Genomic DNA, 21,514 nt, shown 5'->3' with positions numbered 1-21,514 from the left:
TACCGACGGATAGTTAGAAAGAAGTACCAAAGGGTTTTTGTTACTAACTGGTACTGAATTTAGTGGTGGTGGTGATGATGGTATGGAGGTAACTTTGAAAATGAAAATGTGGTACTTGTACGTATTTGCTAAAATATATAATTAGAATTCTGATCTATTTTTAATCTGTGTAATGGAAATAAGAAAGAGATTTCGGAAAACAATGTTCATGCATGTGAAGAGTACCAAATGGTAATGGTAAACTTGATATTAAATGTAGGAATATAGATTGCATTCGGAACAATAGTACAACAAATGTCGTATATAACCTATCATATTTATGGTGATGACCTTATCTCTGAAGAAGTGAATAATGAATTGGAAATATGTATTGAAATATGAATATAGAAATGGTCTCCAATAAAAAATCATAAAAAAGCTCTTCAACCAAACAAAATTCTACAAACAAAACTATTAAATAAAAAATAAAAACAAAATCATTTTTTTTTTTTTAATCTTAAAAAATACATTTTTTTTAATTTCATATAAATGTTATACAATTTTCTTCAAGATAAGAAATTAATAATAATTGTACATATAGAAATACATATGTGTATAAATTTCTTATTTCTGTTTTAAGGGGGGAACTACAGTTTTAACACATTTGTTGTTGGGTTTTTTGTTTTGTATTATACATTTACAAAATATATAGCAAACAAATGAAAAAGAATGCACATCATTTGCGAGAGAAAAAAATAAATGAATTGAAAAAAACTATATTTTTATAGCTTAAAATTAAAACACAAAAACATTTTTGAAATATAAAAAAAATTTTGATGAATTAATGAATGCTTTGGGATGTGGTGGAGGAGATGGAGGCGGGTTGTGATTAGTGTTATCATACACAAATAATACCTGGAGGAAGGTTGATGAATGTGTTTTTTTTTATGATGCTACAAAATGAATCTAGAAATTTTAATTATGGAAAAATAAACGATTTTTGTATGAACGTGTGCATGCATCAATTATGTAGATGTGTGTGTGTAAATGTAATGCATGTATTGTATATGTATAAATAGAACATTTTTTCTTGTTGTTGTTTGTTTTTGATATTTAAAAAATAATTTGTAAATATTATTAATAATTCATTATTAATATTTTGTTTTATATTTTTTCGCTTGTTTGTTTTTTTTCTTTCTATATTTTGTTTTTTTTCTTATTGTATAATTTTTTTATGTTTTTAGAAAAATAAAGCCTATGGATTATTTGTTTTTCTTATTTTCATCTTCAACTTCTTCATGTTTGTTTTTGCAAATGTTTGCTTTAAATATTTTCTCCTCTTTTCTGTTTTTTTGTTTAATATTTAATAATAATAATATATATTTATATAATACACATCTTTAATCTAAATTATCTTGAAAAATTAATTTAATATAACCCGAATTGGCGTCTAATGGCGTCGCACAGAATGGACAAACAGGTTGAAAAGCATTTGTACCATGTGGTATATCCACATTGACCCAATATCTGCAACAAACAAGAATAGAATTTTGATTAACTACTTGCATCAGTTTAAAATTTGAATTTCAACTTACTTAACCGTTTTCTCAGTCGCCATGTGACCACATGGATTAAATGCAAATGTTGGCGGGCCAATATCTACATAGAATGCCGGTTCGAGGCCCATACACAATGTCACAACAGGTCCTACCTCTAAACACATTGGACAGCGTCGGGCACCGGTGCTTTTATCCTGACCCCAATCGTGATGGCCTATAACGAGAGATATATATTATTAAAAAGGTATAGAAAGAAACAAATATATTTTTAGCAAAAAAAAAACTATAAATATAGATATGCTACCCAGTGAGAACCAAAAATACCAAATTAAAGTCACATCGATTGTGAAACGTGTCCAAATCCCAAATTGCAGAATTTTGGGGAGCAATACCCTATAGTGATTATTAAAATAGTGATTACTAAACACCTGCTTGCTCCTAATCTACCTATTTGTTACGACAGTTGTTTGACTATTCGGACCCTATGAGGGTATGTGAGGTAGTTTCCAATTTATTTGGAAAAAAAGAACAAAAAATAACATTTGCTGTAATATACCCAAATCAAGAGATAATTTTTTTTTCAAATAAATATCGTGTTTACAAAAATCTTTGCTTTTGTAAGTAATAGTGAAATTCGATATAGAATAATTCTGTCTTTGACGAAATACTCTTAAGATGTAATTATATTGAAGATTTTGACATATTTCTGCAAGGTGTTTAACTAACCCTTACTAAAGTCAACAGAAAATTTATAAAAAACCTGTTTGATTTAAATATATAGTTTGATTTGAAACTCATAGTGAAATTTGATGTACACTATTTTGATCTTAAGCACTACGCACAAAAATTTAGTTTCATTTTACTTTCATGTACGTTATTGAAAAAAGTACTGGGAAATTTCTATGGAAACAGATTTTGAATTTTTTGACCCAAATTGACGTCAACACATTCCTTATATTAATTTCTCTTATTCAGTGACTTATACTAAAATTCGACGGAGAATATTTTTGTCCTTTATAACATCATTCCAAAATGACATCAAGCAGGAACAATTGGTACAAACTCGGAATAAGGTCCTTTTTACCACCAAAATGAATTTTCATAAATTTAAGCTTTTTGGCGTTTAGGCTAATTTTTGAGTTGTGGTATATTCTGAGATTTATTGTGAAACTTTATGGCGAACATTTTTATTGAATGTTCTGACTTGATATAACCCCGTCATAGTTGAGTTTTTAATCATTTTTGGAAAAAGGGGCCGCAAAGACTTCTTCAAAGTAGCGATTTAGGTTTAACATATTAGAGAAAAATATTGCTTACATTTATATCAGTAATATTGCCAAGGACAGAATATTCCTAAAATACAAGGGTTTCGAGAAATCCTAATACAAATACACTTGTCATCTATTTTTAGCCCCTCTTTCATATTATTACTATTATTATTTTTTTTTTTTTGAAATATCCTGATAATAATTTTTTGTGTTGCACAGCGTTATTTACGGCAATTCTCACATACTTATAGATTTCCTTTCCCAAAAGTTTTCAAAATGTGTTCTGTAAATATTCCCTTTTAGACCGTTTAAAGATACTCCATTTTAAACGATTGATTCGGTTGTATTCTGGTGGCCAATACGACATATCGTTTAGTCTATAATAAGCGCTCCTCTTAGTCGTCTAAATTATTTCTCTCACCCTTATAGAGACTTCTTTATCTTTATTTTATGCTATTAAAACCTTGCTGTCGTCACAGTCTTCCATAAAAACATCCTTCCATTATTCTGATAGTTTATAAAGAATCCCTCGTCCTTGCATCTATATTATATATATAGTATATATATATATATATATATCAACTGAAAAGACCAGAAACTCCCTCTAGTTTATCTGTAATAGATCGTCTATAACGTCTGCGTGCATCCGATTATAAATCCTCCCTTCAGCTCGCTTATAAAGCCTCCTGTAGGTTGTAAATAAAGAATCCAGGCAGATTATCTATAAATACTTCTTATAGATCTTCTATACACATTTTAAATTGCCTCTAAATCGCGTAATTCTCATAATCGTTTGATGCGCATCCAGGAAGTACTGAAGTTTATCTCCCAATCCATATATATTTTGCGAAATTTCATTTGACGGCTAAGATGCACTATATGTTGCATTGAAATACCCAAAAACTCGTAAAACGCGAATAATTTCCGAAAACTTCATATGCCATTAACGCGCATCCGATTTCGGTGTGCACCTTAAAAAATTCATCGATCTATACCGATTTCAACGCGGTCCATTAAGAACCATGGATGACTCCGCACAATCTATTTTGGAGATAAATTGAGAACATCTCTCTTTCGCCTGAAGATTTGAATGCTCTCTTTTCGCAAGTCTTCATTCAGCTTATCAATAAAAACTCTATTCCTCTCATCTAAAACAATTCCATTCAGCACGCCTATAAAAAAAACTCCTTCAACTAGTTCATAAACTTTCCCTTCAAAGCACGCCTATAAAGACTTCCTTCATATCTTTGTCTCGTCTGTACACACTCAATCATCTATAAAGAACGCGTTCAGATCTAGTTCGCATGTCAAAACTCCTTTCAGCTCGTCTATTAAAAATCGCTTCAGCTCTCCTATAAATGACTGGCTTTGGCTATATAGAGAAGCGAGATTAGGTCGGAGTGTTATAAAGGAGTAGGGATCCAGAGATATTTCCTTCTTGCGATCTCCTTAATTCCGTAAAATGATATTCGTTTATAAAATTGGGCTTCTTTTTTCATTTCTATAAAAGCTATCTTTTGATCATTTCTATGCTTTTTTCAAAGATTCCATGTTGGTACTTTGTAAATACCCTCTATTGGGTGGTGGTCACAGAATTAAAACATTTACTGTGGTAAGCATTTTTTGATCAGCCATCGATTCGTTTGAAGTATTTTTGAAAATTTTTTATTTCACAACACTTCGATATACTGCACTTAAGAGATTTTGTGTGAAAATAGAAAATTATTGCATGCAATTTTTCCATAAATAACGGTTTTTATGAAAATACATCGACTTTGAAGTGGCCATATAATTAAAACATTGTGTAATTTTTTACTTTACTGCATTTTTTTGAAAATATTTTAAAAAAGCTCTTTAATTTAGTTAAATTATGTAAACGAAGCACTGATAGAATAATTTACAGATAAAATTTTTTGAAAAAAATCTGTAAAATCGATCAAAATTGCTAAACATTTGTACAGTACACATAACATTCAGAAAATCACCCTTATTATAGAAAATAAAGGTCCGAATGCACAAGAATTAGCTATAATTAGTTGAAAACAATAAATAATTTTTAAGATAAATAAATATTTGAAATAAAAACTCAAAAAAATGGGAATTTGTCTAAGGGAATGCTTCAATTTCGATAGCCTTTATTGAAGAAGGCTGGAATATTTTTGCAGTATGTGATAAAATATCGATTGATATTGACATTTTTTATATCAAATCGATTGTTCGAGTAGTACAGAATATATTTCATCAAAAAATATATCACTCACAACAGAACGAACAGAGATCAACGCCTATGTTGACGAGTAAAGGTTTCTGGTACACTGCAGCATTTTTGATGTTCAACACAAGTCTTCAAATATTTGTCAAACTGTAAAATTTTTCCTTCATTGTTACTAAAATAGATTAAGTGGAAGTTATTCTCTTCATAAAATATTATTTTGGAAAAATATTGTCATGTTCAATAGATTTTAAGGGTCAAGAGTTGACCATCAACCATGCTGCTGTGTGCCAGAAACCTTTACTCGTCAACATAGGCGTTGATCTCTGTTCGTTCTGTTGTGAGTGATATATTTTTTGATGAAATATATTCTGTACTACTCGAACAATCGATTTGATATAAAAAATGTCAATATCAATCGATATTTTATCACATACTGCAAAAATATTCCGGCCTTCTTTAGTAAAGGCTATTGAAAATGAATCTATCCTTTAGGTTAATTCCAATTTTTTGAGTTTTTATTTCATATATTTATTTATTTTGAGTATTATTAATTGTTTTTTACTAATTCAAGCAATTTCTGGTGCATTCGGACTTTTATTTTTTATAATAAGGGTGTTTTCTGAATGTTAGGTGTACTGTACACATTTTTGGCCATTTTGATAGATTTTACAGATTTTTTTTAGAAATTTTGATCCGTAAATGATTCTATCAGTGCTTCGTTTACATAATTTAACTAAATTAAAGAGCTTTTTGAAAAATATTTTCAAAAAAATGCAGTAAAGTAAAAAATTACACAATGTTTTAATTATATGGCCACTTCAAAGTCGATGTATTTTCATAAAAACCGTTATTTATGGAAAAATTGCATGCAATAATTTTCTATTTTCACACAAAATCTCTTAAGTGCAGTATATCGAAGTGTTCTGAATTAAAAAATTTTGAAAAATACCTCAAACTAATCGAGGGCTGATCAAAAAATGCTTACCACAGTAAATGTTTTAATTCTGTGACCACCACGTTAGATCTAGCTCGTCTATAATCTGAGGCCAAACAAGACAGAAGCAAACGAGTTTTATACAAAGCGAGGTGGGACCATGTATTAATTGAAGGGAATTTTAATGGAAGCTTCCTTCTCTATAGAGGGATCTGAACTGAATAAACAAAATTTTATATTGACTCCATTTAATTCGTCTATAGATAGACTTATTTCAGTTCGCCTACAGAGATCCGTTTCAGCTCGTCTATAGAGACTTCCTTCAGCTCGTCTATAGAGACTTCCTTCAGCTCGTCTATAGAGACTTCCTTCAGCTCGTCTATAGAGACTTCCTTCAGCTCGTCTATAGAGACTCCCTTCAGCTCGTCTATAGAGACTCCCTTCAGCTCGTCTATAGAGACTCCCTTCAGCTCGTCTATAGAGACTTCCCTCACTCGTCTATAGAGACTCCCTTTAGCTCGTCTATAGAGACTCCCTTCAGCACGCCTATAGAGACTCCCTTCAGCTCGTCTATAGAGACTCCCTTCAGCACGCCTATAGAGACTCCCTTCAGCTCGTCTATAGATACTCCCTTCAGCACGTCTATAGAGACTCCCTTCAGCACGTCTATAGAGACTCCCTTCAGCTCGTCTATAGAGACTCCCTTCAGCTCGTCTATAGAGACTCCCTGCTTCTGCTCGTCTATAGAGACTCCCTGCTTCAGCTCGTCTATAGAGACTCCCTGCTTCAGCTCGTCTATAGAGACTCCCTGCTTCAGCTCGTCTATAGAGACTCCCTGCTTCAGCTCGTCTAAAGAGACTCCCTGCTTCAGCTCGTCTTTAGAGACTCCCTGCTTCAGCTCGTATTTAGAGACTCCCTGCTTCAGCTCGTCTATTGAGACTTCCTTCAGCTCGTCTATGTCCCTTCTCATTTTCCTTCTATCCATCTTTGAATTCTTCTTCCGAAATCCCATACCCAGTAAAGAAAGATAAAAAGGATTGTGGTATTAGGCAAAAGATTGATTTTTAGAGATTACAAGTGACTAATGAATAGCAAACAACCAATCACAACAACAAAAAACTACAACAATAATTCAATGTACAACAAAACGCCCATGGTATAAGTTAGGAAGCCAGTGCAGCTAGGCGTTGTACCTACACGTCGATATCACCAACCAACCATTCCTTTGAACAAATTATGAATACCGTAACAATGACCCACTTTTGGCATTATGGGCCAGGCCACAACAACAACAACAAAAAGATATACTACCATGCCATCAAACATTTATCTATTGCTATTATTGTTGTAGTTGCTGGTGTTGGATTTGCCATTCATGAACAACAACAAAAACGCAAAGTCAAAGCAATTGAGTGGCACTCATAGTACTCCTCGTCGTCGTCATCATCATCGTAGTCATAGTCATAGCCACCACCATCATCATCACCATACCACACAAAATACCACAGAGCAACCACAACAGAGTTCAAGCCGCACATTCATTCAGACACACACACAAACTCTCAGTTTCGAGCTTTCCTCTGGCTCCTCATTCTTGGCTTCTTCAACCACTCAAAAGTTTAAACAATTTATTGATTAAATTTTAATGATATACTAGAGAGGCGGCTATACCAAACAAATGTCTAAAGCAAGAACAAACTGTGGGCTGGAATGGTCGGATGTATGGATGGTTTGCTGGTTGGTTGTGTTGTTTGGTTGCTTGGCTGACTATCTCTTCTATAGGTTTGCCTTTTAGGCTCTGCTTGTTTCTTGGAGTCACAACGAGAGGGAGAGGAGAGTGAGTCCGAGGAGGCGCAGAAGTCATTTCACCGGTCCGCTTACATTACATACTTACACCCAAGAAAATATTCCTACTCGAATCGAAGCCGGCTGCAAATATTCTCGCTTTTGAGGGTTCACTTCGATTGACCAGAATGCGACATGCAAAACGTGATATTGTACTCTGCATTACTTTTGCATCTTTCTTGTCACCGGGCAGTGTGTCCATAACCACAAAATCTATGGGTGATTCTGAAGAGCGGCCAACCTGTAATAAAACAGAAAAGGAGATGAAGAAGAATTAGCAAAAAAAAAAATACCGGAAATGTAAGACCTGCTGGAAAAGTATTTATCAATGAAACAGGTTCTGCTTTTTTTTTGCATAACCATGAGTAAAATAGAATTTTATTATTAGAGGAGAGAAGCAAATAATTTTGTTGGTTGGTGGGCTCCAGAGCGGAATGTCAATGGAACTTGAAATTGGTTTGCATTGTAAAGCATAGCTGCGGCAAATGTAAGTCAAAGTGTGGTAGGAAACATAACAAGGTAGGTGGTGATGGATGCATGTTTGTGTGTGTGTGTGTTTTGGTTGGTTTGTTTGCATTTCTAGACCGGAAACGTTTAACTGGGTCTTCTATTCTAAGCGAAGAGACGACAGACACATCAGTAATCAGTGGAGTTATACAACAAGTTGCAAATGAAGCAGAACTAGTTGCAATTATAAAACTATTATGTAATTACTTTAAACAGAAATGTGAATAAACCACAGGTTTAGAAAGAATTTCTAACTGATGTGAGGCTTTATAGGCGAGGAAAGCATCAGAGAAGAGCTGAATGGATTTTCTATAGACGGACTCATAAGAGTTTTTATAGACGAGTTGAAGAAGTCTTTATAGACGAGCTGAAGGGAGTCTCTATAGACGAGATGAAGGCAGTCTTTATAGACGAGATGAAGGGAGTCTCTATAGACGAGCTGAAGGGAGTCTCTATAGACGAGCTGAAGGGAGTCTCTATAGACGAGCTGAAGGGAGTCTCTATAGACGAGCTGAAGGGAGTCTCTATAGACGAGCTGAAGGGAGTCTCTATAGATGAGCTGAAGGGAGTCTCTATAGACGATCTGAAGGGAGTCTCTATAGACGATCTGAAGGGAGTCTCTATAGACGAGCTGAAGGGAGTCTCTATAGACGAGCTGAAGGGAGTCTCTATAGACGAGCTGACGACCTGAAGCGAGTCTCTATAGACGACCTGAAGGGAGTCTCTATAGACGACCTGAAGGGAGTCTCTATAGACGACCTGAAGGGAGTCTCTATAGACGACCTGAAGGGAGTCTCTATAGACGACCTGAAGGGAGTCTCTATAGACGACCTGAAGGGAGTCTCTATAGACGACCTGAAGGGAGTCTCTATAGACGACCTGAAGGGAGTCTCTATAGACGACCTGAAGGGAGTCTCTATAGACGACCTGAAGGGAGTCTCTATAGACGACCTGAAGGGAGTCTCTATAGACGACCTGAAGGGAGTCTCTATAGACGACCTGAAGGGAGTCTCTATAGAAGACCTGAAGGGAGTCTCTATAGACGACCTGAAGGGAGTCTCTATAGACGACCTAAAGGGAGTCTCTATAGACGACCTGAAGGGAGTCTCTATAGACGACCTGAAGGGAGTCTTTATAGAAGAGCTTGAGGGAGTCTCCATAGATGAGCTTGAGGGAGTCTCTATAGACGAGCTGAAAGGAGTCTCTATAGACGAGCTGAAGGGAGTCTTTATATACGAGCTGAGGCGAGTCTTTATAGCTGTGTTGAAGGAAGTTTTTTTAGACGAGCTGAAGGGAGTCTCTATAGATGACCTGAAGTAGTCCTTGTAAACGAGCTGAAGGGAATCTTTATAGACTAACTGGAGCAGGGAATCTTTATAGTCGAGCTGAAGGGGGTCTTTATAGAGGAGCTGAAGGAAGTATTTATAGTCGCGCTAAACGTTGACGTTATAAGCGAGCAGAAGAGAGCTGGAGGAAGTCTTTAAAGTTCGGTTGAATGGAGCCCTTATATGCGAGCGGAATATAGCCTCTATAGGTCAGAGAGTCGCTATAGACTACTTAAAATCTAAGGCTTCGAATCAAATCCATATCTTCGAAAAATATTTTTAAAATTCAGGTCTTCGAACATTTTTTTAATTTCTGGGAGGACTGTCCAAGGTCTTGGGTTTTTAAAAATATGTTTGAAAGTTCTGTCCTGGGCTTGGGTTTTATACAAATATTTTTGGCATGGATTATACAAATACTGTGGCGTGGATTTTTTTTTTAAATATTTCTCTAAAGGATTTCTTAAAAGTTCTAGATTTAAAAAAATGTTCGAAGACCTCTCAAAAATATTTGTAAAACGCCTGGACAGGACTGTGAAAAATATTTGTAACAAACCCAGGGGCCCAGTACAGACCTCTCAAAAATATTTTTAATCAATGAGCGGAGCAGTATAGTCTGACGGGGACGCCCATATTATACCCTACACAACCTTGTGTTGTGATGTTCGGCTTTCAATTGTGGCCTATAGATCGACTATAATTGATCGACATAAAAAAATTCAGTCTTCTGTCCACTTCATCCCAATACTATTATATTGTCATCACCGAAAATTATAGGCGCTATCCTTAACCATAACTGAAACCTCATAGAACATTTCAAAGCGATCAGCGCTATATTTCCGCCTTCTAGTGTGGTAATGGGTTAAAAATAATATATGAATACATAAGCACCTGTAAATATTTAAATGTAAGTCCCACATCCGAGTACATACGACCATATAATTGGTATAATTGGTTGACCTTTAAATTGAGGTCAACCACTCTACTTCGATATACTATCAACTTCTCGGGTCTATGTCCTTCAGGGGTATATAAATATGCCATAGAATACAAACTTGTAATTTTTCACACAAAAGTCAGGGTTCATTTGACCCGCTAAATATTAACCGATCTTTATCAAAGCATGCATGCTCATTCTTTGCCCCGACCGTCTTCTCCATGTAAAAATTCGCGATGTTCGGGCCATTATTGCGGCCTTTGGAACGATCAGAAAATCAAATAGAACATAAATAGAGTTTTTGGTCCATTTCAGCCCCTAAATATTAACCGATCTTTACCGAAAACAATAGGGGTCTTCATTGGTCAGAACCCATCCTACATGCAAAATTTCGTGGAGATTGATCCATAACTGTGGCCTGTGGACGGACAGACAGACGGACGGATACACATGTCTAGATCGACTCAGCTAGTCGAGATATGACAATTGGCATACTTAAAGGTGGGTCTAGGACCAATATTTCGCGGCGTTACAAACTCTTGGTGCTGCACAAAGCTATAATACCCTGACAACATTGCTGTGCAGGGTATAAAAATCCACGCCTTGGTAAGATCTCGAAAGGTATTTCTAAAAAAATCCCACCACCTTTGAGGTGTATTGTCACTGTGTACCCTATGGTCATCCTTCCTAAGTCTCATTTAATATCCATTAATAAATTGTGTTCTTCATATGAGACACACAACTGTCATGTGTCATCATTTTGACATTTGTCATTCTACTGCTACTACTAGTAATAAACTAATATTCTTGAGTAGATTATGAGATACAAACAAACACACATACATAGACTTCCCAGCCACCCCACATTGACGGTATGCGTAGTATTACCCCTTATTATCAATTTTTTTCTTCTTGTAGCTTTGCTCACCTGAAACATATCCGTTTCCGTATCCTCTTTGTATTCGACTATGACAGCTTGATTGCGAGATAATGTGTACGATATTGAATGTTGATTGGCATCGAGTATGGCTTTTGATGTTTGTGGCGATTGGACAATGTAGTGTTTGGAACGTTTGACACCACTGGGTTCACTGCGTTTGTACAGGACAAACTTGGAACGTCTTCGGCCGCGATCGCCCTGTGGCAAATAACCATTGTAGCTGGAATTAGAGAACAATAAGAAGAAGAAGAAGAATAAGTATTAAATATTATGAAAAAATAGAAAAAAACAAAAGATTCGCATTACAAAATAAGCTGTGAAATAACAACAAGCCAACGACAATGATGTTACGTTTGAATGAAACAAAATGCCAGCGACCAAGAACTAGGTCAAGTTTTTCGGAACAATCGAACATATTTTGAAATTACGATTTACAACACAACAAAAAACTAAACTAAATTTTGAGCTCAACCAGTGAACACCACCAACACACAATTCAGAACCACAACTGTGGTCGTCATCATCATCATCATCACCACCTCCATTATCGGCACTTTTGTTAATATTCTATATCTAATGGGAGGGCAGGAGGAGTAGTCCGTCGGTCGGTACTGCCATTCATTGTGGCTTCAATACTATTGTGGAGGCATCATTGGTTTTGGGTTTTTTGTTCAGAAACAATTGTTGATGTTGTTCGTTAAAAGATTATTCACATCGCTCTTTACAACAACAACCACAGCCAACAACAACATCAATTAACAGCTTTGTTTTTTAATTTAATGCGGCTTTTGTGTTGTTGCTGCTGCAGTTGTTTGCTATGATTTCGATGCCGATGTAATGCAGTTTCACACATTCATTAGTATTTATTTTAATTTTGTTGCTGTTATTGTTGTTCTTTTTTTCTTCATTTGCTATAAAATTTCAAAATTAACCTAAAAGCCAAATAATTAACACCTTATTGCAAAAACAAGAAAACAAAAAAAAAAAGAACAACAACAAATGAGGTGGCAAAGAATTTCTTCTTGGAATACCAAGTTTTGAAAATAATTTTAGAAATTGTGAAATACCAAAATTTTCGGAAAAAAGTTATTAAATATTTTTAAAACCCCCAGGCCTTTGATGGGGCTCTGAAAAAAAAGAAGACAGTACGGAAAGTAGTAAAGTCGGACGGACCGACTATATGATACCCTTCACCACTTTGGGTATATTTAACAGATGAATCCTAACGGACGTCGCATTTTTGAAGGACCATTAACGTGATAATGGATCCATACACATGCCATTCTGCAACCTATACTATATTTTTCATTTGGTCAGATATATGAGTTGCTACTTACAATGGGACAAAATTATGTAAATCAATTTATAGCAAATATCAATCAGGGTACCCGATTGGATAAACATGAGTAGTTTGGTGCACCATTTACTAAAAATTGGGCGAATATATATATAAAAGCTATATCGAAATCTAAACCGATTTCATCGGAACTTGTCACAGGTTAAGCTATACTAATTTTGGTATGTTTTGTGCATATCTGCCACATTTTGATTTCTTGGTGCATCATTTACTTAAAATCGGGGGAAAAGATACATAGAAGCTCTATACAAATCTGAACCGATTCCAAAACATTCCACACACCAGGTATATATTAATCTCAGTACGTTGTGCAAAATTTTGTGTCAATCGGCCTAATTTTGGGTCTTTGGTGCACCATTTACTTACAATCGGACGAAACTATATATGGGAGCTATATCTAAGTCTGAACCTACTTTCAGGAAACTTAACACATATCATTCCGGGCCTAATTCAGTACACTATACCAAATTTCGTGCAAATCGAAAGATGCATAGGGACTTTGGTACACCATTTACATTAAATCGGTCGAAAATATATATGAGAGCTATATCTAAACCTGAACCGATTTTCAGGAAACTTAACACACATCATTCCGGGCCTAATTCAGTACACTATACCAAATTTCGTGCAAATCGAAAGATGCATAGGGACTTTGGTACACCATTTACATTAAATCGGACGAAAATATATATGGGAGCTATATCTTAATCTGGACCGATATTCAGGAAACTTTGCACACATCATTCTAGTCTCAATTCAGTACGATATGCCAAATTTCGTGGAAATCAAAAGATATATAGGGACTTCGGTACATTAAATTTTTTACACTAAATCGGTCCAAAATATATATGGGAGCTATATCTAAATCTGAACCGATTTTCAGGAAACTTAACACACATCATTATGGACCTAATTCAGTACACTATACCAAATTTCGTACAAATCGAAAGATATATAGGGTCTTGGTACACCATTTACAATAAATCGGTCGAAAGAATATATATGAGAGCTATATCAAAATCTGGACCGATTTTCAGGAAACTTAACACACATCCTTCTAGACCTAATCCAGTACACTATATCAAATTTCGTGGAAATTAAAAGATAAAAAGGGACTTTGGTACACCATTTACGTTAAATCGGACGAAAATATATATATGGGAGCTATATCTAAAACTGGACCGATTTTCAGGAAACTTAACACACATCATTCTAGACCTAATTTATTACGCTATACCAAATTTCGTGGAAATCAAAAGATATATAGGGACTTTGGTACACCATTTACATTAAATCGGACGAAAATATATATGGGAGCTATATCTAAATCTGAACCGATTTTTCCCAATTTCAGTAGGGTTCGTCCTTGTACCAAATATTTTTAAAAAGTGCAAATAATAATTCTAAAAGATCCACACATTGGATAGGTCTTGAAAAAAAAAGTATTTTTAAAAATCAACATCTTTGTTCGACTTTTCAAACATATTTATAAAAACCCACTCTATTAATCGGCCACCGAAAAAAAATTAAAAATCCAAGGCATAGATTAAAAATAAAACATTTCCGTGGCCTTTTGGAGGCTTCTGATTTTTCTAAAGGCTTAGATTATTTAAAAGTATTTTTCTAGAGGCCTATCAAACGCATGGATCCCAAATCCCAGATTTTGTTGGGCCCCGGAAAATATATTATTAAATAATCCAGGTTTCTGTATCTTTTTAAAAACTTGGATTTCTTTAAAATATATTTCAATAGAGCTATCGATTTTTAAAAAATATATATTATTCTATGCGCTTTTTAAGGAGTGGGTTTTTTTAAAAATATTTTTCATAGGCCTACCAAAGGCAAGGCTTAAAAAAACATTTCTGTGGCCTTCCAAGGCTTCTGAATTCTTCTAAAAGGCTTGAATTATTTAAAAATATTTTTTAAAAGTCTATCGAAGACGTGGATTTTTTTAAATATTCTCCGATGCATACCAAAAACGTAAACTTCGTTGGCCTTTCTAAAAAGATTGAATTTTTCCGAGGCCCTTCGAAGGGGTGTTTTTTTAAATTATTTTTCAGAGGCCTATCAACGGCGTCGATTATTTAAAAATTATTCTTCAGAGGCCTATCAAAGACGTGGATTTTTTAAATGATTTCTTCAGAGGACTAATAAAAATAGTAATCTCAGGCCTGTCTTTTTTTAAATATCCGAGGTGTTTTTTAATATATTTTTCGGAATTGTTGGATTCAAAGTTTTTATAAAAACAAATTTCTGTAGACCTAGTACAGGCGTGCATGTTAAAAATAGAGACTATAGGGAATGGATTTTTTTAATATTTTCCAGAGGCCCATTGAAGTTGTGACGTTTTATACCCTACACAACTATGTTGTCAGGGTATTATAGCTTTGTGCAGCCCCAAGAGTTTTTAACGCCCTTGGTCAGTCCTAGACCCACCTTTAAGTATACCGATCGTCATATCTCGACTAGCTGAGTCGATCTAGACATGTGTGTCCGTTCGTCCGTCCGTCTGTCTATTATAATTTGTAACAACGATACGGCCCACAGTTATAGACCAATCTTCACGAAATTGTGTATGAAGGATGGGTTCTATCCAATGAAGACCCATATTGTTTTTGGACCAAATACTTAATTTTTGTCGGTTTTTCTGGTCGCTCCAGAGGCCGCAATTATGACCCAAACACCTCGAATTTTTACATATAGAAGAGGATAAGGCCAAAGAATAAGCACGCCTGTATTGATAAAGATCGGTGAATAATTAGCGGGTCAAATTGACTTTTGTGAGAAAAATGACAAAATTAGTATCCTATGGCGTATATATTTACTCCTGAAGAACATAGACCCCAGAGGTTGATAGTATATCCAAGAGGAGTAGTTGGCCTTTAAATTTATACCAATTATATTGTCGCATGTACTCGGATGCGGATGCAAAATTTGTATTCTTTGGCGTATATATTTACTCCTCAAGGGCATAGACCCCAGAAGTTGATAGTATATCCAAGAGGAGTGGTGGGCCTTTAAATGTATACCAATTATATTGTCGCATGTACTCGGATGCGGGAGTTAAACTTAAATATTTACAGGTGCTTACGTATTCAGATATTATTTAGTAACCCATTACCACACTAGAGGGCGGAAATATAGCGCTGATCTCTTTGAAATTTTCTATGAGGATCCAGGTATTGTCAAGTACAACGCCTATAATTTTCGGTGATTATCAGATATTAATATTGGGATGAAGTGGGCCGAAAATTTACTTTTGGTGTCTTTCGAGTCGAACTATAGGCCACAATTGAAAGCCGAGCGTCACAAAACAACCCAACCATTCCACGAAGGGAATCTGGACAAGTAATTAGATGGACTGTACAGAATATTAGCAACATTCGGAAAATATGTCAGTGTAACACAACATGGTGTAGATATCAGAAAATATTGCGCAGGCTTGGAATAAAAATCCGCAGAAAGTTACAGTTCCGTGGTGGTTGTGTAGGGTATAGTATGGTTTAAAATTATTTCTAAAATTTTCTAAAATTATTTTTCTAGGGGTCTATCAAAAGCGTGGTTTTTTGAAGAAATTTTTTGTAGTGGCCTATCAAAGGCCACTATTGAATGCCTGGATTTTTTAAAATATTTTTCCTAGGCCAAAAGGGTGGATTTTTTTTTAATTTATTTTAGAACCATTAAAGGAGTGGATTTTTATAAATATTTTTCAGAAGCCCATATATTTTCCAATGCCTGTATCTAGCGTGAATTTTTTTAACATCTCCCTTTTATTATCTACCACCAAGATCACTGATCGTTTAATTCAAAAACTGTATCACAAGGACATTTGATGTGTGTTGTTGTGACTGTGTCGACGATTAATCTCATTAACCTTATCACAACAGCAGTTCAGTTCATAGCATTGAAATTGTGGCTTTTGTTGTTGTTGCTGCTGCCGCTGATGGTGTTGTACATATTTACTATGTAGTCATGTATGTAGTCATCATAAATATATTAATTATATTAAAGCGTTCAAGATCTCATCCAAAGACCGGCATAACCATAACCGGCGAAGTGGACTTAATTGAACAATAAACCCAGCCAGCCACCAAGGCATTTTGAATGAAATTGTTGTAATAATAACAATATTAAGTTGAAGTTAAGTGAAGCAGCAACAACAAAAACAACAACAACACCACAACATCTGAGATAAGTTATAATACTCTGACAATGGCAGCGGCGGTGTTGATGCTGATAATGAAGAAGTTGTCCGATCGCGATGTTTATCATGTTAATAAAACAGTCATTTGTTCGAATGGGCAACAACAACAAAAAAATTAATAATTTCGACTATAGTCGATACGGTTGGATGTCTGTCCGACTGTCTCACTGGCCTTCTATGTGAAGTACAAAGGAGATGTTTTTTATATATGAAGATCGGAGTGTTGGAATAAATGTCACAGACCGGACTAGAGAAAAAAAGTTTATCCAACTACGATTAACCAGAATCGACCCAGAACTTTTTGTTTTTGAATTTTTCGGAAATATTTCAAAGGGCATTTATGTAGGTCCTAGGGATTGTGTGTGTAACACCGGGCTGATTCGGGTTAATCTTTTTGGAGGAAGAAACAAACGCATAGATGTGGATTTTTTTTAATTTTTTCCAAAAATTATCACCGGATTGGATTTTTTTAAATACTTTCCATGGGATCCAATAGGCCTAGACTTAAAAATATTTAGATTAAAATAATATATTTCTCAAAGGCACCACTAGGAGTAGAATTTTTAAAAATATTTGTCATAAAAGCAATTAATCGGCTCAAGAGCCGACGGGTTACCAGCCGAACTATTCAAGACTGGTGGTCAGATCCTGGTCAGGAGCATGCACCATCTGCTGTACCAGCCGTCGACTTCTTAAAAATAAATTTCCAAGGTATTCAATAGGCGCGGATTTTTTAAAAATAAATGTCGAGGATTCCAATAGACGTAGATTTTACAAAAATATTGTGTTCACATGGCTTCATTATGCGTAGATTTCTTTTTTAAAATTTTCCCCGATGCTCCCTTTTTCACAGCTGTGAATTTGCTAACAATATTTTTGAGGGTCGTACCACACCACATGAAACATTTTAACCACTCTTAACCCAATTTTCTCATTGTCTGCTGAATTTTTCATTAATAGAAACATTTGTGTCAACAAGAAAATTGGATTACCTTCATGGTCGATGTGGATTCAATTTGCAATGAATCATTTGATCGGACAATATAAAACCAAATGGGTATTACTTTCAAAAGAAAAAAATACATTGCCCCTACACAAAGAAGGGTTTCCCCACCATACGTCTACAAACCACTACTTGAAGGGAAACACCCAAGATTAGATTTTTCTCTAAAAAAAAAAAATATTTTAAAAATCCAAAAAATAAAGCCTCTGAAAAATATTTTTAAAAATTCACGCCTTTTATCTGATCATCACCGAAAATTATAGTCGTTGTCATTGACCATAACTGGAACCTCATGGAAAATTTCAAAGAGATCATCGATTTAATTCCGCCCTCCAGTGTGGTAATGATTTACTAAATAATATCTGAATACATATGCACCTGTAAATATTTACGTGTAACTCCCACATCCGAGTACATATGACAATATAACCGCTCCCATTGGATACACTATCAAATTCTCTGGTCTATGTCCATCTCCATCCATTTGACCCGCTAAATATTGACCGATCTTTATTTAAACAGGTATTTTTATTCTTTGGTATCCCCTTCTCCATGTAAAAATTCGCGATGTTTGGTCCATAATTGTGGCCTCTGGAGCGACCAGAAAATTGGACAAAGTTTTTGGTCCATTTCATCCCCTAAATATTAACCTATCTTCATCAAAAACAATAGGGTCTTCATTGGCCAGAACCCATCCTACATGCAAAATTTCGTGAAGATTGGTCCATAACTGTGGCCTGTATCGTGTTTACAAATTATAATGGACAGACGGACGGACACACATGTCTAGATCGACTAAACTAATCGATATATGACTTAAGCTAATCGGTATACTTAAAGGTGGGTCTAGGACCAATATTTCGCGGCATTACAAACATTTGGGGCTGCACAAAGCTATAATACCCTGACAACATAGTTGTGTAGGGTATAATAAAATCGGACGAAAATATATATAGGGATATATATCTAAATTTGAACCCATTTTCCCGAAATTTAGCACTAATCATTTTGGACTCAATTCATTACGCTATGGGAAATTTCTTGCAAATCAAAGGATATAAAGGGATTATATCCTTTACCTTTACCTGAAATCTGAACCGATATTCACGAAACTTAGCACACGTCATTCTGGACCTAATTCAGTACTCTGTGATAAATTTCGTGCAAATCAAATGATATATAGAGACTTTGGTGCCCCATTTACCTAAAATCGGATGAAAATATATATGGGAGCTATATCTAAATTTGAATCGATTTTCTCGAAACTTGGAACACGTCATTCTGAACCTAATTCAGTGCACTTTGCCAAATTTCGTGCAAATCGAAAGTTATATAGGGACTTTGGTACACCATTTTAATAAAATCGGACGAAACTATATATGGGAGCTATATATAAATCTAAACCGATTTTCACGAAACTCAGCACACATCATTATAGACTCAATTCAGTACGCTGTGTCAAATTTCGTGCAACTCGAAGGATATAAAGGGATTTTGGTGCTCTATTTACCTTAAATCGGACGAAACTATGTATGGGAGCTATATCTAAATCTGGACCGATTTTCACGAAATTCAACACACGCCTTTCTACACTTAATTCTGTGCGCTTTGCCAAATTTCGTGCAAATCGAAAGATATATAGGGACTTTGGTGCACCATTTACCTTAAATCGGACGAAACTATGTATGGGAGCTATATCTAAATCTGGACCAATTTTCTCGAAATATGGCACACATCATTCTGGACCAAATTCAGTACTCTATGCCAAATTTCGTGTAAATCGAAAGATATATAGCAACTTTGGTGCCCCCTTTTAACTTAAATCGGACGAAAATATATATGGGAGCTATATCTAAACCTGAACCGATTTTTTCGAAATGTGGCACACATCATTCTGGACCTAATTCAGTACGCTATTTCAAATTTCGTGCAAATCGAAAGATATATAGGGGCTTTAATGCACCATGTACCTTAAATCGGACGAAAATATATATGGGAGCTATATCTAAATCTGAACCAATTTTCTCGAAATGTGGCACACATCATTCTGGACCTAATTCAGTGCGCTTCGCCAAATTTCGTGCAAATCGAAAGATATATAGGGAAGTATATATATGTGGGAGCTATATCTAAATCTGAACCGATTTTCCCCAATTTCAATAGGGTTCGTCCTTGGGGAAAATAAATGAGCTGTACCAAATTTCATCCAATTCGAATCAAACCTGCGACCTGCTCTTTGTTTACAATTTAACATGGACAGACAGACGGACGGACATGCATAGATCGACTTAGAAAGTGTTTCTATGCATATTCTCAAAAGGAACCATGGGTCTATCTCGATTCTTTTTGCATGTTACAAACATATGTACAAAGGACATCATACCCTGTACCACAGTGTGGTGAAGGGTATATAAATCCACGGCCACTAGAAAAATATTTTGAAAAAATCCGTGCCTATAATCAAAATGTTTGCTTGGTTTATTACATTATCTTGAGGTGATAATTCAAATGCCATTCTATTTCATGGAAGCTATTCAATTTTACTACTAATAAAAATCGGACAAAATGGCTAACAATCTATTACCACATCATTGACTTCTGGTTTCAATTTTTTTTCGTAAGAAGTCATTAAAATACGATCGTTTAAACTGTCCAAATTAATCACTACCAAAAGATCTAAAATAAATAATTACCACCCGTGTCTATGGCATCGGATAATGGTCACCCCTTCTTATAAAAAATCACCCCAAGGGGATATTACAAAAAAATTTACATTAACAACTTCTTGCTAATCGTGGCTTATCTTTTACATATTTTTAAAGTTTTATTAAAAAAAATATGTTTTGTAAAAAAAAAGTTTCAAACTTACCCCAATATAACTAATTCACCATATTTAACGCGTGGCTTGTCGTGACCATCTGCATCGGATTCAGCCAATGTGGGCGATTCGGAACCGTCAGTGCTGCAACGAGAAAAAAGGAAAAAAGAAAAACGTAAATTGAAATATTAAGAAATTAAAGTTTATGTCAGTAAAGAAGAAGAAAAGAATGAGATAAAGAAAAAGAGCAAGATTATTTTCAAAAGTCTCAACGAATGGAGAAAGAAATTCAATCAGGGTTAAACAAAAAAAAAAGTAACAGCTTTTGAATCACTGAAGTCATACAACTTCATGAATGAAGAGATATTTTAATGAATAAAAAAGGATGGGGGCAAAAGAAATATGCAATTCTGTCCAAAAAAATAAAGGAGGAAGAAAGAAGTTCAGTGTAATGCCTTTAAAAGCAGCACAGGGGAACGGAAGGGAAAATAAAAAAATCCAGCTGTACACCTCTAGAAAAATATTTTGAAAAAAATCAACGCCTCTATTTACGCCTCTAGAAAAATATTTTTAAAAAAATCCACGCCTCTGTTTAGGCCTCTAGAAAAATATTTTGAAAAAAATCC

The 21,514-nt window shown here is 35.0% G+C and overlaps 1 protein-coding gene and 1 long non-coding RNA gene across 2 annotated transcripts; both read right to left on the bottom strand.

Moving 5' to 3' along the window:
* Positions 1 to 1,319: 1,319 nt before the first annotated feature.
* On the bottom strand, positions 1,320 to 1,760 carry LOC133334577 (uncharacterized). Its single transcript, XR_009754498.1, has 2 exons — positions 1,575 to 1,760; positions 1,320 to 1,506 (listed from the first exon to the last, which is right to left on the bottom strand). It is a non-coding gene; the product is annotated as an uncharacterized LOC133334577 (long non-coding RNA).
* Positions 1,761 to 7,837: 6,077 nt separating this feature from the next.
* LOC133334578 (protein pellino-like) lies at positions 7,838 to 21,032 on the bottom strand (the record flags this gene model as incomplete). Its single annotated transcript, XM_061542891.1, has 3 exons — positions 7,838 to 8,041; positions 11,495 to 11,726; positions 20,940 to 21,032. Coding segments are annotated over 3 exons (529 nt in total), but the record flags the coding sequence as incomplete, so codon positions are not given.
* Positions 21,033 to 21,514: the final 482 nt, after the last annotated feature.

This window comes from Musca vetustissima, unplaced genomic scaffold (genome assembly GCF_032173495.1).
Source record: "Musca vetustissima isolate MV318-11 ecotype Yass unplaced genomic scaffold, APGP_CSIRO_Mvet_v1 utg55749, whole genome shotgun sequence".
Lineage (NCBI taxonomy): Eukaryota > Metazoa > Arthropoda > Insecta > Diptera > Muscidae > Musca > Musca vetustissima.
The sequence above is the reverse complement of the archived record's forward strand: the minus strand, read 5'-3'. Positions and strand labels throughout refer to the sequence as shown.